At 36.6% G+C, this 15,805-nt stretch overlaps 2 protein-coding genes across 2 annotated transcripts in view; both read left to right on the forward strand.

The window, feature by feature from the left end:
- Window positions 1-10,444: 10,444 nt before the first annotated feature.
- LOC107668276 (uncharacterized) lies at window positions 10,445-11,786 on the forward strand. The gene is made up of 2 exons (XM_016460096.1): window positions 10,445-11,569; window positions 11,775-11,786. Exons 1-2 carry the CDS (start codon window positions 10,445-10,447, stop codon window positions 11,784-11,786), a joined length of 1,137 nt encoding a protein of 378 aa, XP_016315582.1.
- Window positions 11,787-12,193: 407 nt separating this feature from the next.
- LOC107668316 (26S protease regulatory subunit 6B) overlaps window positions 12,194-15,805 on the forward strand; it is a 6,133-nt gene continuing 2,521 nt past the window's right edge. Inside the window, exons 1-8 of the mRNA XM_016460160.1 lie at window positions 12,194-12,269; window positions 12,572-12,678; window positions 13,420-13,521; window positions 13,646-13,832; window positions 14,782-14,928; window positions 15,054-15,163; window positions 15,239-15,332; window positions 15,494-15,661. Coding sequence (XP_016315646.1) covers window positions 12,643-12,678; window positions 13,420-13,521; window positions 13,646-13,832; window positions 14,782-14,928; window positions 15,054-15,163; window positions 15,239-15,332; window positions 15,494-15,661 — 844 coding nt within the window. The 5' untranslated portion in view covers window positions 12,194-12,269; window positions 12,572-12,642. The remainder of the gene's footprint in view (window positions 12,270-12,571; window positions 12,679-13,419; window positions 13,522-13,645; window positions 13,833-14,781; window positions 14,929-15,053; window positions 15,164-15,238; window positions 15,333-15,493; window positions 15,662-15,805) is intronic.

The raw sequence follows: 15,805 nt of genomic DNA on the forward strand, positions 1-15,805 counted from the left end.
GATAATGTGCAGGCAGAAAATTACCAGGACATTTTCCTGTAAGTTTACGGACATTTCCTTCAACTCTAAAATGGGAAATTCTGAAGATTTACACTAACTTCCAGACGTGGATTGTGTGGCTTCTCCAGTTACCTACGAAGAAGCAAATGGGCCATCCACATCGAACACAACACCATCTCAGAGGGGCCAGGGCCGTGGTCACAGCTGTAGCTGTACAATAAGTACATGGGAGGAGTTGACACCTCCGACAACAAGAACAACCTCCGAGAACAAAGTCGGTGCACCGTAAAACATAGAAGTGGTACATGACAATTTTCCAGCACTTCCTTGACATTGCAGTGACCAACAGCTTCATTTTACACAAAGAGCTGTGTGCCATCCACCATGACAAGCACATGACACGGCAAAACTTTCAGGAGCTGCTAGCTGCTCAGCTCACAGGTGTTCCCCTCGATGGCAGCCCGAGAGAGAGATGTGATCATCCCCCTGGATGGCAGCTCGAGAGAGAGATGCGATCATCTGCCTGTTCCTATGAGTGACACTCAAGACCTTTCACAGAGGGCCAGCTTGGGTCGGCGTCGTTGCATACAATGCAAAAGGAGCACCCCATGGAAGTGCCAGGAATGTGATGTGGGACTATGCTTGCAGTTAGACAGGAACTGCTTCAGAGAGCACCACATTTAAATGACTGGATTGAAGGATCCAAAAACGCCTGGAGAACTGGGGTAAAACAAATGGCTCCTGAGTGAAAACTGTGCAATCCGGTGTCCCAAAAAGACTTGTATATATGTATTATAGTTCATTTTTCAAGACTGAGGCATTAGATTCTTTCGTTCATGACTTTTCAGATTTTTTCCTAAATAAAAAGCAGTAAAATTTCTTCCCGTTTTTTATTTTTTTGTCTATTTAAATTCTATTTACTAACTCACCACACACAATAATGTACAATAACTGTAATTTCCTGAAAGCCAATCATTTTCTGAAAAAAATGACACCTTACACTTGAAGATACCACATTGTGTTATAATTTTATACTCAAAAAACCAAAAGGAGTGAAAACGGCCTATTTTAGCTTTAGGTTCTAAAGGGTTAACTGACAGTCACCACTGATAAGCTACCACTAAATACAGGTGCATCTCAATAAATTAGAATGTCGTGGAAAAGTTCATTTATTTCAGTAATTCACCTCAAATTGTGAAACTCGTGTATTAAATAAATTCAATGCACACAGACTGAAGTAACGAGTTTCACAATTTGAGTTGAATTACTGAAATAAATTAACTTTTCCACGACATTCTAATTTATTGAGATGCACCTGTATTGTAGAAACTTAATTTGCTGTAAAGTTGCTTTGCAATGAATTGCATCGTGAAAAGCGCTGTACAAATAAACTTGAATTGAATTGAATTGAATTGAACTTCGGTACCATTAACTGACAATCTGTTATGCAGAAATGACTAATTTATTACTAAAATTATAGCATATCCTTAGTAGCAAATTAATCTAGCACAATATATAAAAATTGAACATGGTTTATTTTTACCTTATATAAACTTTCTTAGTAATGCATTCAATGGCTTTTGTTTGCCTTAAATAGGTTAAGTCAAAAAGATTATATGACATCAATTAATTTAACAATGTGCAAAGCACCATTAAAAAGTGCTTGTACGGTAGAAGACTTGTAAGCTTTAATCAGCAACAGGCAGAATTAAAAAAATAAAACATGATTGGTATAATTTACCACAAAAGTGTAAGAATGGATTCCCCAAACCTGAAATCCGACTTTAAAATGAAGCATTGACCTGTCTGATCTTCGTGAATAATGGCATCTGGTCTTGCACTGTTTTCGTGCCGATATCGACTGAGGTTCTTATTCCCACAAAGCGTAAAAACAGCTGTAAAAGCCAAATACTGCTGATTCTGCTGCAAATCTGCTTAGAATACAAAGACCTCGCTCCTCATTGGTTTGCCTGTTTCTAGGCCTCTCTTTTTAACCTCTGTTAAATCATTAATAGCCATCTTCCTTCTACCCCCAGCCTTTCTAGGCTGTTTGAATGGGTCTAATCAGCAAAATAGCCATCCTGTCTGCTAATGCTCAGTGGCGATGTCTTGACAATTGGTCAGTAGATCCATTATAGACTGCTTGATCAGCAAGACATGCTTGTTTAAAGGGATAGTTCACCCAAAAATGAAAATTCTGTCAGAAAGCTCTCGGATTTCATCAAAAATATCTTAATTTGTGTTCTGAAGATGAACGAAGGTGTTAGGGGTTTGGAATGACATGAGGGTGAGTAATTAGTGACAGAATTTTCATTTTTGGGTGAACTATCCCTTTAAATGATATAATACATTTGCCATTTTTTTTATCATATGTTTTTAGTACTATTTATCACTGTTGCACATACTTACGGTTAAGGAGTTTGTTCATCGGGATCCACTGATATTAAAATGAAAATGCTGGTTGATATGAAACTTCAAATATTATAAACTTCAAATATAAATTCCATTTAAAAATAACCTATAATAAAATTGTATACTATTTTGTATATATATATATATATATATATATATACATTTCTTTTATTTATTTAATTTGTCCATTAGGATTTTCATAAAAAAATTTATTAATAAATTACAAATGACCTGTATTAAATTTCTATAAAGTTTTGTTTGAATAACATAATTATATTTTTTATTCTAAAATATATCACTTTGGAGGACAGGTATTTTCTATCTTGCCTGTCTATGGACCCATGGACAGATATTTTTGTCTCCTATTATTCCCTTAAATGTGAATTTGTTTTTTTTGTTGTTTTTTTGAAAGCTTGACTCTGAAACACACAAGAATTCCAATGTACCTGTACTACACTGTACCTGTGCAAATGGCAATAAATTCAATTAAATTATTAGTGTCTTCATACTTTAACTGTAAGAGAGTGTTCCTTAAGAACTACCGAACCCTTGCTGCCAGCTAATCATCAGCGTCCAGTAACATGCACACACCTAACAAACATACATTGACATCCACAGCATCGTCCATCACCAATACAGACAGTCTAATCTTACACTGCTGGCACTCCTGGAGGACAGTGTTTAGAGCAGGATATGATACAGCTGTTAAACAGTCGGTGAAACTGTTATCACAGGAGTCTGCTGAGATTGGTGGAGACTCGCACAGTGTGAGCAGCACACGGAGACTGTGATAATGTCAGGTCCTGATTTCTATTAGTCTTTATTTAAACCATCTGGATGCTGTAATACAGTACAACACTAAATAATGGAATCCACAGCAATGTAAGATATCCACTGTGAGACTGCACTTGTCTTTGTCGATAAAAGCAATGCTTTATACTTTTGTTTAATACATTGTCAGTAAATGGACATCATCTTTGTGAGGTTGCTAAAGTGCACGCTGCACGGGCACTTTACCAACTCTAATAATGTAAGTGATACACTATTATTCAAAAGTTTGGAGTTAATGTTTTTGTAAGAAGTCTCTTATGCTCACCAAGGCTGCATTTATTTGATCAAGTACAGTAAAAACAGTAATACTGTAATATACATTTAATATTCAAAATACCTGTTTTCTATTCTAAATATAATTTTTTATGTAATTTATTCCTGACGGCAAAGCTGATTTTTCAGCAGGCACTACTCTAGTTTTCAGTGACACATAATCCTGCAAGAATGATTTCTTATTATTATCAATGTTGAATACAATTGTGCTGTTTAATATTTTTTTGTAAAAACTGTGATACATTTTTCAGGATAATTTAATGAATAGAAAGTTCAAAAGAACAGCATTTATTTGAAATAGAAATTTTGTAGCAATTATATAAATACATAAACAATAAATTACCTATATTAAAATTGTATAAATACAAAATATTTTAATAAAAAATATAATGTAATTATTAATGCAATTTATGAATTATTATTAATGCAATTTAAAAGTCACTTTTGATTTTAATGCATACTTGCGGAGTAAAAGTATTCATTTCTTTTAACAAAAAAGAAAAAGGAAAAAAAACAACAACATACTACTAACACCTACGGTAGTGTATGGCAAAGAGATAAAGGCAATCTATATTTCAAGTGTTTTGAAGCTATGGAATTGTAAAGAACAAACCAACGTTTGTGTTGTATTTATTAGTATTCTTCTCGGTTAGAGCTTTATAATTTCAATCTCCATTCTGCATATTCAACCTAGTGCATGAAATATTACATTTTAGTCTATAATTGCTTTTTTTGTGTTTTCTGTCCTTTTTTGAGCTTGAAAGACATGGTCCCTAAATATTCCTTACACATATTCTTCATAACAATAACGACAGGATTGTACATTTTGGGTTGACTGTTCCTTTAAGGCTCAGCAATGGCAAGCAGAAGGTCATAGTAAGCCATCACCATTGTGCCCTTGAAAGGCATTTAACCTCAGGATTTTCCAGGGGGAATATCGCTGTAATACATGTTTGATGCCATTATATGGTGACATTGCCATTAAATTCCAGAAACAATTTACATGGGCCATAATCAATGGCAATTCTCTTCAATCAGATACTGTAGTTTGGACATTCTGAGTCTGTATAATACAAGCAGATCACAGGCAACCACAGGGGACTTTCTTTCAGTCTCTCACACTTTCATTCTCACACATGGTCTATTTTTTTGTCCATCTGCCCATGCTCACTGCTCTGTTTCATCTCCTTTAAATAAAAGCGGTTCCTTAAAGACCCTTAAAGTGATCCTGAGAGATGACTTACTGTACCAAAAAGTACAGTTGTGTAACAGTTCTCTTTTTGAGCTTTCACATCACATCTAATTTTAACCTTCTGCTCCAACATTTTTTACTCCTTCCTTGGGGCATGATATGTAACATCAAGTATTAAGGAAATATTACATTTTGATAGATTGATATTATCAATGCAATCATAAATGCAGCAGTTATAAATATAAGCTTAATCATCTTTGTGAGTTGCTCAATAAATTACTGCAATAAAGCACAGATCATCATGCAAAAAGATGACATTTACGTTTCTTAGCGGACTTTTTTTTACCTCTTACAAAGTGTGTCATTGCAGTATGTAAGGAGAATTAGCATGCAAAATATGAAAGACTTGCACTGGTTCAACATATGAAAACAGGTGTAACATTTAAGCAGCTGATAGCTGGTGGTTTACATAACTTGCCACTAGTACAGGAAATACAGATATCCTGATAATGGGCATCCCAACACACAACATGAGGGGAGATACAAATCCCCACTGCGTAAACTAGGACATCTAATGCTAATGCATAACTGACAACACCTGTTCCCCCGAGAGCGATTTATTTCCATCACTGGCCTTCTTACAGTCACAGATGAAAGATATTCAGGCTATGCATGAGTGCTAACAGCCACACATTTTGGACACCCACCACAAATCTAACACAAATCAAAGCATTCACAACCAACTAGAAGATAATAACAGCTTGTGACAGAAGCAGCCAAGCTTTGGGCAAGAGCTATATTACAGTCTCGACCTCCCTGATCACACACGGCTCCATTTTAGCGCCAACACACGCTCTACAAACAGTGACAGCTGGTTTGGGTTTTTACTCAGGAATCCGGGAACACAAAAACCCATAAACACACCTACTGTGAAGACATACCACTACTGAACAGGTGCTAAATCGCTTTTCATGAAGCAATTAATGTCACTTCAGTTGCATTATTTTTTTAAATATAATATCTAATAATTCATCACAAATGGCTCTGGCAAGAATACATGTGCTACTTCTTGTGATAATATTAATAATAATAATAATAATAATGTGATTTTCAAATATCATAAATATGTATATACATTTGTATATAAATAACTGAATATATACTGTATATATAATCAATATATTTAAAATAATATATCCATTACATATGTATACACACACAAATGATATAAAAAATTTAAATATGAATCAAAAAAATTAAATGTGTGTGATTATATGTATGCATGTATGTAAAAAATGTAATTCTTTGTTATTATAGTGTATATATTTGATATCTATCTACATAATATATTAAAATATATACACATATATATGATATATAAAAGTAAATATAAAATTATAAATATAACATTTTAAAATAAAAAATAAAAAATAAATATATATATATATATATATAAAAATTATAAAATTGTGTAGATAGAAATAGATTTTTTATTAGTGTATAATGTCCGTTGTTATTCCTATCTATCTATCTATCTATCTATCTATCTATGTCTCACATGTTCAATGTTGCGCTTAAGGCACTCACCGTGTGTTAAACACAACAGCACAGGGACCCACAGAAGACGCAGTGCAGACATCCTCACAGATGATAGGTGCTGCTTTCGGAGTCGTGTCTCTGTCTTTCACACACACAAACACACACAAACAAAACACAGGCTTAAACCGAAGAGCAGGAGGTCTTGGCAAGTAGTCCACAGCGAGACAGGAGCTCTGTGAAGGAAATACGTCTTCTGGATCTGAGAACAGATGAGCTTGACAGTGTAGAAAACGGGGAGATGATGGTGGGCTTCACTCTTAGTTCAGACCCTGATGATGTTTCCTCCTGTCCTTCTAGTCTGGTGGGAGATGAGTGTTGAGGAGTTAAAATAAAAAATAAAAAAAAAATATATATATATATATATATAAAAATTATAAAATTGTGTAGATAGAAATAGATTTTTTATTAGTGTATAATGTCCGTTGTTATTCCTATCTATCTATCTATCTATCTATCTATCTATGTCTCACATGTTCAATGTTGCGCTTAAGGCACTCACCGTGTGTTAAACACAACAGCACAGGGACCCACAGAAGACGCAGTGCAGACATCCTCACAGATGATAGGTGCTGCTTTCGGAGTCGTGTCTCTGTCTTTCACACACACAAACACACACAAACAAAACACAGGCTTAAACCGAAGAGCAGGAGGTCTTGGCAAGTAGTCCACAGCGAGACAGGAGCTCTGTGAAGGAAATACGTCTTCTGGATCTGAGAACAGATGAGCTTGACAGTGTAGAAAACGGGGAGATGATGGTGGGCTTCACTCTTAGTTCAGACCCTGATGATGTTTCCTCCTGTCCTTCTAGTCTGGTGGGAGATGAGTGTTGAGGAGCAAGGGAGACCAATGAGGGAGTATCAGAGATGTGACGCCCTCAGTTCAATAAGTCCAGGCACAGAGTATTCAGTTACTCCATGAAAGAAAAAAGAGCTGAGATGCCAGACTCAAGTTTCAGTCAGTAACACTTCTTCTTGACCTATTTATATGTTAGCAAGTACTTTCTTAATAATGGATATTAATACACTTTTTAGAGATAAAATACTCTGATCAGTACCTAATCTGATTTCTAAAATATATATGCTGATATATTCACTAAACAACAAAGTTTTCTTGTTTTCTTGGCAGTGGAAGACTTTGAGCTGAGGTTTGTGATTATTTAGAATGAGAAATGTATGCAGGTAATGGAAGACAAGTGACATTAAATAAGAATTTTGTATTATAAATTTGTTACACATCAGCTGGCTGATTTAACCTGAGAAAAAACTATTTTAAGTGACGTAATGTTTGCATGCATCACAATGAATGCAATGAATGCATCACTAAGAATGTTTGCCTTAATGACTTAATGATTGTGTCTTTGGCCTCATGCAAACATACATTCAGACATTCCCTTCTACTCTAAATTATATTTATTGCTTATGTATTTTGTGAGTTATTGCTTATGTTAATGTGTGAACATGAGGATAAATCTCTCAGAATCAATTTCAACTTGAAGTTATAGGCTTATAGCCAATTATGAAGAGGAATGACCTGCTAAATGTAGCCTATGCTTTGAGGAAATTCACATTGCATTGTACATCAAATAACAAGATTTAGCAGGTTGCCTATTAAATGAACTTCAACATGCACTGGATTTAATGTTTGTGTCTTTGTCTCATTTAAATAAATGCATATGAAGTTGCATGCTCATAAGTGTTTACTATGACCGGATGTAGTTATGGCTCATGCCATCTGTTATTTTGCTAAAGCGTCTGTATTTCCAACTGTCAAACATCAAGGCATAGCCTATGTCTAACAGCGAATAATTATCGCCAAAAATGCTAATAATACATCATTCATGCGCCTGCGTTACATGCGGATGAATTAAAGATCATTTAAATTACATTCCCTAGATTTTTAAACAATATTCAGACGCAACAACATTCTGATGCAAATACCAACAACGTCGACGGTATTTCCCCTGTCAACAGTTATAAACGTGAACTCTAGGAGCTTGTGGTTTGAATATTTCTCAGCCTACCGTTACCGATTACCACACGCGTTTATTTAATAAAACGTTCCTTTCCCACGCTTGTCTTCATTCAGTCAGATACGATCCCAAAAAACGGCTTCTCAGTGGATGAAGTCGATTCGCTCGCGCCGTTAAATCATTCCGTCGGTCACGCGAGGTGTTTATTTGTGGGTCACGGAGATTAACCAGATTGTGCTGCTGTCCCCGCATAAATGGTCGGTATTAATTAGAATATGCACAAAATAATCCGTTTGAACCGGAGCACCACACGTTAGTTAAGCCATAACGTGGTGCGTTCATTGGCGATATGTCACGCTGTAGGGAAGGATGCTGCGTTTGGGATAGACTGGGAGGGAGCAGGGAGGGATGTGCAGACTGATGCATTGCAGTAGTGGGATAGATGGAAAGAAAGATGTCGGGGGGTTAAAATTTCAAGTCGTTATGGCAACGTAAACAGATGGTTTATCGACCTTCGCGTTCATTCACACTATTTCGGATGCGCAAGATTGTATAGTGCTGAACGTGACGCGTGACGCAAGACGTGTTTTATCTCAAATATTCGTTACGATTATTCGAGAACAGATTATTCTCGGAACTGGCAGTAAAACCATCACGTTAATATTAATAAGCATGACCCTAAACCTCTCTCTCTCTCTCTCTCTCTCTCAGACACACACACACTCATTTTACACTGTTATTAAAATGCTTTTGAATCTCATATGGGGAAAAATGTGACGTTAAGGGTATCTTGAGTAATGATGAATAATTTGAGGGTTTAATGCCATAATAATAGTGTGAGAAACAGACCGATTCAACGGTATTCCAGTCAGTGAGGCTGTGAACTCGAGAACCAGTCCGATTTGAAAACGAATTATTCAAATCGGTTTTGTGAATGAAAACTGATTCATGAAAAGATTCGATATGTCAACAAATGATTCATTTACGAATCGAACATCACAATTATGAACGCGGAAAGAAGAGCAAGAAAGAATAGAAAAGTTTTAGTGACTGAAATTTCATCTGATAAAAAATATATCATTGCTTCGAAAGACTTTGGATACCGCGTGCGAGTGATGTGGATTATGATTTTTACTTTTATTAAGAAGAATGGGCAGGATATTCTCCAATGCAAATTTTGTTTCCAGAAGAAAGGTACAGATTTTGAGCGACCTGAGGGTGAATAAATCACTAGGGGCTGAAGGTCAGTTGTAATATAGGTTTCTCACCTCTAGGGGGAACCACACTTTCATTTATGAGGTGAGCCACAATTACAGATGGATTATATTGTAATAGAGCATGGGTACTGTAGCCTATTAAAATCTCTTCTCTTCAGTTTTTTTATTTTTACACTGCAGATTCAAAGTAAAATATATATCTTATGTGAATTGCTCTTCCTGTTTAATACTTTGTCTGAACTACATTTTTTGTGTGTGACGAACCACTTAATTTCTGCAAAACGCCACGGAGACGATTTATTCTACTTTAATTTGCTTTTTCTTTACGGGGTTAACATATTATGAATGGTTAACAAAACAAAAAATTAAACAATGTGTAGCCTAGGCCAGTGTTTCTCAGCCAGGGGTCCGTGGACCCCTAGTGGTCCTTGACATAAGGCCAGGGGGTCCATATAAAGTATGCATTTTTGTATAAATTTAGTATATTTTGACATGTTCCCATGAAAGAAAAATCCAATATAGCTGATGATATGGCCAAATACTGGACAAGTCAGCTAACTTGAATTATACTTGACTGTATTTGGTCCTCACAAAGACACACAAATGATACATAGATGAGTCAATTTTGTTCTGGGGGTCCTTGAGGATGGTTCTGAATTGGACTGGGGTCCGGTACGCCAAAAGGTTGAGATTCACTGGCCTAGGCTACTAGATTGTGCGCATTGCATGATTTAAAAAAAAATCCTCAGTAGATAAAACACCAATAGAATGAACTCAACTTAACGGACCTACATTCTATTCTGACATCATAATAGTCATTACACATTACAAAGAATCCTGGTGAAAAGAGCTTCATTTGGTATCTGACTGTTGTGATTGCTGCTTGCTTATCGCTCATTCAAGCCAGTTTTGTTGCTGTTGTTGAGATAATCTTCACTCCAGCATTTCAACATGTGGTGCAGAGACAGAAATACTCTCCAGAGTCAATCTATGCTATGCCTAGGCAAACAGATTTTTGGCATACCTCCCTTTTTGCCTGAGACTGAACAAAAGAAGCCAGGTGAAAGTCCTCCAGGATGTCACGGGCCAAGACCTCCTACCTATTTAATGGATGTGGCAGAGAGAAATGTCACACAATCGTCATGTGAGTCTGATCTGAAAGCTAATGCTCAGCTTTCCTTACCCCCACTGCATAGTCTTGCAAGTCAATTAGCGAGGTTGGACAAACAAACATCTCTGCATGAATGCCCTGTTGCGGTGTCCACGAACTTGCCTGTTCTAGAACCAACCCATTTTCCTGTGAAACCTCTAGTTGGACAGAACAAGTCAGCTGGACATTTCTTCTTGCCAGAAGCTGACGAGAAGACATCAGTTTTAGATGAAAGACCTCTGGGGCATCGAGGGTCCAGACCTACTAACCATTTAATGGTCATTGCAAAGAGAAAGGTCAATGACCCTTTATATGAGACTGATCGGAAAACTACCGCTCACCTCTCCTTTCCCCGGCTAACCAGTTTTGCAAGTCGACCAGCGAGGGTGGACAGACTTACGTCTCTGCATGAATGCCCTGTTGCTGTGTCCACGAGCTTGCCTGTTTTAGAACCAACCCATTTTCCTGTGAAACCTCTAGTTGGACAGAACAAGTCAGCTGGACATTTCTTCTTGCCAGAAGCTGAAGAGAAGACATCAGTTTCAGATGAAAGACCTCTGGGGCGTCGAGGGTCCAGACCTACTAACCATTTAATGGGCATGGCAAAGAGAAATGTCAATGAACCTTTATATGAGTCTGATTGGAAAACTACCGCTCACCTCTCCTTACCCCGGCTGCCCAGTTTTGCAAGTCGCCCAGTGAAGGTGGACAAACGTAGGCCTACGTCTCTGCTTGAACACCCTGTTGCTGTGTCCACAAAAATGACTGTTCTGGAACCAGCCTGTGTTCCTGTGAAGCCACTTGCTGGCCCACAGAAAAGATGCAGTGTTGTTGAGGCAAGGAATCTCACGTCTTTTCAGGGTACATTTGACGATGAGGATGTCAAGATGAAGAGGGCTCAGCCACCAAAAGGATTCCCCTGTTTGGTCAGAAGTTTTGAAAAAAAAAAATATATATAGTTAAAAAAAATAAACAAATAAATAAAAAATCTATTTGTGCATCAAGGAAGCGTTCCTTATTCATGCATCGAAATATTCTTTGTGCATCAAAAAAAAAAAACAGTCCTTTGTGCATCAAAAATTGCTTATTGCCATTGGACAGTCTAATCTAAATACTTTTCTGTATCAAAAGGCAGTAGATTGAATATGACACATTAATTATTTTCAAGGATATTATTAAGAGGATATTAGTGAGGAATTTAACTTATTGAGTCATTGAGTGGGCAGTTGAAGGTCCCTTTTTGCTGTGCCATGTCTGGTTTCAAAAATGGTCTGTGTTCCCAAGTAACTCCCACACAACTGTGACATGAAAATATGTCATTTTATATAATAAACATTTAAATAAAACCATTGAAATAGATGAAAATGCTTCATCTTTGGAATCTGAAGTCTGGTTGGTGATTTATCAATAAATGCAATAAAAACAATCAAAAACAACTGCTCCTTAAATGAATATATTTTGCCCTTTTCAATCAGGAGAAATTACTCATGGCACTCAAATTTAAAGGCACAGTGCACCTTTTTGGTACCCAATTTCCAATTGTCACACTTGGTCTTCATGAGGTACATCTCAAAAACTGTCACTGGAAGTATAATAAACGTGGTGCAGTTCAAAAGTTTGGGATTGGTAAGATTTTAAATGTCTTATATTATTATCAATAATGAAAACAGTTGCGCTACTACATTTTATATGGAAGCTGATTTTTTTGTCAGGATGCTTTGATGAATTAAAAGTTAAAAGAAATTCATTTATTGTTGACGTCTTGTATCAATATAAAATCTTTACTGTCACTTTTGTTCAATTTAATGCTACAAAACAGTAGCCTAGTTGGAACGGCAGTTTATGTATGTGTGTCAAAACATATATATTTCACATAATTCACACGTTGGCGCAATGTATTTGGTATACACGGAACTCTGCAATGAAAGGAGATGAAAAAAGTGGCCTTTAGGACCCGGTGAATATTTGGGGAACTTCACATCAGTTGCTGCAAGCAAACATGGAGGACGGCGGAGTGCTGGTTGAGAAACCTCAGGTGAGATGTTGTTGTGATTTTAAGTGTTTTACAAAGAGAGGGGTGGCGTACACGCCGGTATTATCTTCAAAAAGTTCTAGTCTATATAAGCAAAACATATATACAGCAAGAACGCAAGTCTAAAGCTTACAATGAACAGTGAAAAGATGCCGATTAATTCAGCTCGCTGCAAATGCTCAGTCATGCCATTCTCTGACAGCGGCTAGCGTTAGCATGTGTGCTCCCCACAAGAACTGAAGAGTAGTGATCATTACGAATATGCAGAGTTTAAAACTTTACTTTCGATCATATTTGAATTGTATATGATTATTTTGAACAAAGTTTTTCACACGGAACATTTATCAGTTGAGCTATTGCCTAGCCATGTAGCATAGCAGTTTATCAGCTATTTAGTAACGTTACATTTATTTAGTAACACTTTATAAGAACAATTATTTCGAAGCTTTGTATAACGCTTAACAGAACGGTAAGTGTATGTACGTTAAAATATGAATATGTAATATATCAGTTTCTTTACAGTCATAAAACTGTTTGAATATGCCTTAATAATGTGCTTTGCATTATATTATGCTAATTCTGTGTGATAATTTATTGTAACTATTGTAAAATGATATTAAAATCCAGATATTTTATAATAAATCATAATTATAATTATGACTATTTAATTGTGTGTCTTCAAGAAATATTGCCTTGCATTTACATATTTGTGATCATTCTTTCTTTATTTTTTTTGCTCTACAGGATGATGTGCCGGCCCTGCTGCTGAATTCAAGGCCCCAGACCGGCTTGTCTTTCTTGGCTCCTGAACCAGAAGATCTGGAGGATCTTTACAGCAGATATAAGGTTTGTATTTTTGTGAGTTGTTTTTTTATGTGTGTGATTGATATGCTACTTGCCTATCACAATACTGACCACTGAAAATTGACTCTACCCTACTTGTTGACACGTAATCACATCCACACTGCAGAAGTTGCAGCAGGAGCTGGAGTTTCTGGAGGTGCAGGAGGAATACATTAAAGATGAACAGAAGAATCTGAAAAAGGAGTTCCTTCATGCCCAAGAGGAGGTGAAGAGGATACAGAGCATCCCTCTGGTTATTGGGCAGTTCCTGGAAGCAGTCGACCAGAATACAGCCATTGTGGGCTCAACCACAGGTACGAGGATTGTTTGGTATACAGGGTTTCTGCGAGTCTTAAAAAGTCTTAATTCGCCTTTTCTCTTTTGAGCAGAAAGTCTTACATTTATGAAGTTATGGCATTACATGTTGCATGCGCTGCCAAAATTAAAACCTCCCTAAGAATTTTTGTCTTGTTTTCCAGTACAAATATCCAAGCACCCTTAAAGCAAGATACATTTAGTCAAGATGCAAAAAAAGATATAGATAAAATTAAGTGAGTTTACGCTTGAAACAAGAACAAAAATGACAATGAGGTATGAGAGCTTTTTTCCCTTTAAATTGATTTAAGTTGATTTTTCAGATTTTTTTCAGATTCTCAGAAAACAAGACTTCTTTCTTTGTCATTTGGCGTCAAGTATAAATGTATCTTGATTTAAGTATCTTTAGATGTTTGCGCTGATGAAGAACATTGCGTTGTGATTGGATGGTACAGAAAAAGCTATTTCCATATTCTAGTGGTTGGGAGCAGAGCTATTCAAGCCATTGTCTATGCTTTGTAAAATAAATTAAAAAGTAATTGAAATGTATTGGAATTATTATTATTTTTTTACTTTGAAGCATTATACAAGACATTTACATTTAGAGACCATTTTGACACATTGTTTACCAATCACTTAATTCCTTATTTTCTTTACTTGGTCTTAAAAAGTCTTAGATTTACTTTCATAAAACCTGCAGAAACCCTGGGTAGTATCAGTTACAGGATTACCAATCTGTTCTAATTTCTGGATTTTCAAAACGGTTAACTTCAACTATTTAAAATGTATGCCTTGCACTTTAAGTTGTTTTGGATAAAATAAATCATGGCAAATGCTTAAATGTGCCTTTGAAATTTCATGATATCTGTAAATGTTTGTTAGTTAAAGCTACATGATTTAGCTTGGTCAGTAATGCTGTGCAATTTTTTATTTTTTTGATTCCTTCAGGCTCAAATTACTATGTTCGGATTCTGAGCACAATCGACAGAGAGCTGCTGAAGCCCAATGCCTCTGTTGCTCTGCACAAGCACAGCAATGCTCTGGTGGACGTTCTGCCTCCAGAGGCTGACAGCAGCATCATGATGCTTACTTCAGGTATTCTCAATCAGTTCCTTGTTTGCCCTTTATTAGGGATCTAGATTGCCCCTTATTTCTGAAAAACTCTTGCGGCGACTTTGTTGTGGTCCCTTTTAATGCATTTCTCCTCTATATGATACTAGACCAGAAGCCAGATGTGATGTACGCGGACATCGGAGGAATGGACATCCAGAAACAGGAAGTGAGGGAGGCTGTGGAGCTCCCCCTCACACATTTTGAGCTCTATAAACAGGTGAGTATGTGCATGCAAGTACCTGTGGTGTGTAGCAGTCTTAGTTGTCCACTCACATTCTACTTCTGTTCTCAGATTGGTATTGACCCACCCAGAGGAGTGCTCATGTATGGCCCACCTGGCTGTGGAAAGACTATGTTGGCAAAAGCTGTGGCTCACCATACCACAGGTAGGCTAAAGTGTGGTTCGAGGTCTTTCAGCCATTATACCCAAATTTGCTTTATTATTGAACTTTGAAGTTCATTCCTGAACACAGATGGAAATAAATAACTAGATCAGAAGCACATGATTATATTACAACTGTTATAATTGTGTTTTAATGTTCTGCAGCGGCCTTTATTCGTGTGGTGGGATCTGAGTTTGTGCAGAAGTATCTCGGAGAGGGTCCACGCATGGTGCGAGATGTCTTTCGACTGGCCAAAGAGAATGCCCCAGCCATTATCTTTATCGATGAGATTGATGCGATTGCTACGAAGCGCTTTGATGCACAGACTGGAGGTATGCTTTTTAAAAAAAAAATATATATATATTTTTTTTAAGTTTTCTGTTTCATGTAATTGTATTTTTGTTTTTGTTTTTGTTTTTCTGAGCAAAAAATAAATATCATACATTTTTCCCTGATTTACAGAAGACACCCACTAG

This window comes from Sinocyclocheilus anshuiensis, unplaced genomic scaffold (assembly GCF_001515605.1).
Source record: "Sinocyclocheilus anshuiensis isolate Anshui unplaced genomic scaffold, SAMN03320099.WGS_v1.1 scaffold1623, whole genome shotgun sequence".
Lineage (NCBI taxonomy): Eukaryota > Metazoa > Chordata > Actinopteri > Cypriniformes > Cyprinidae > Sinocyclocheilus > Sinocyclocheilus anshuiensis.

What these genes read in the sequence shown, in the direction of transcription:
- LOC107668276 (XM_016460096.1), top strand. Translation starts at nt 10,445, where the DNA reads ATGTGGTGCAGAGACAGAAATACTCTCCAGAGTCAATCTATGCTATGC.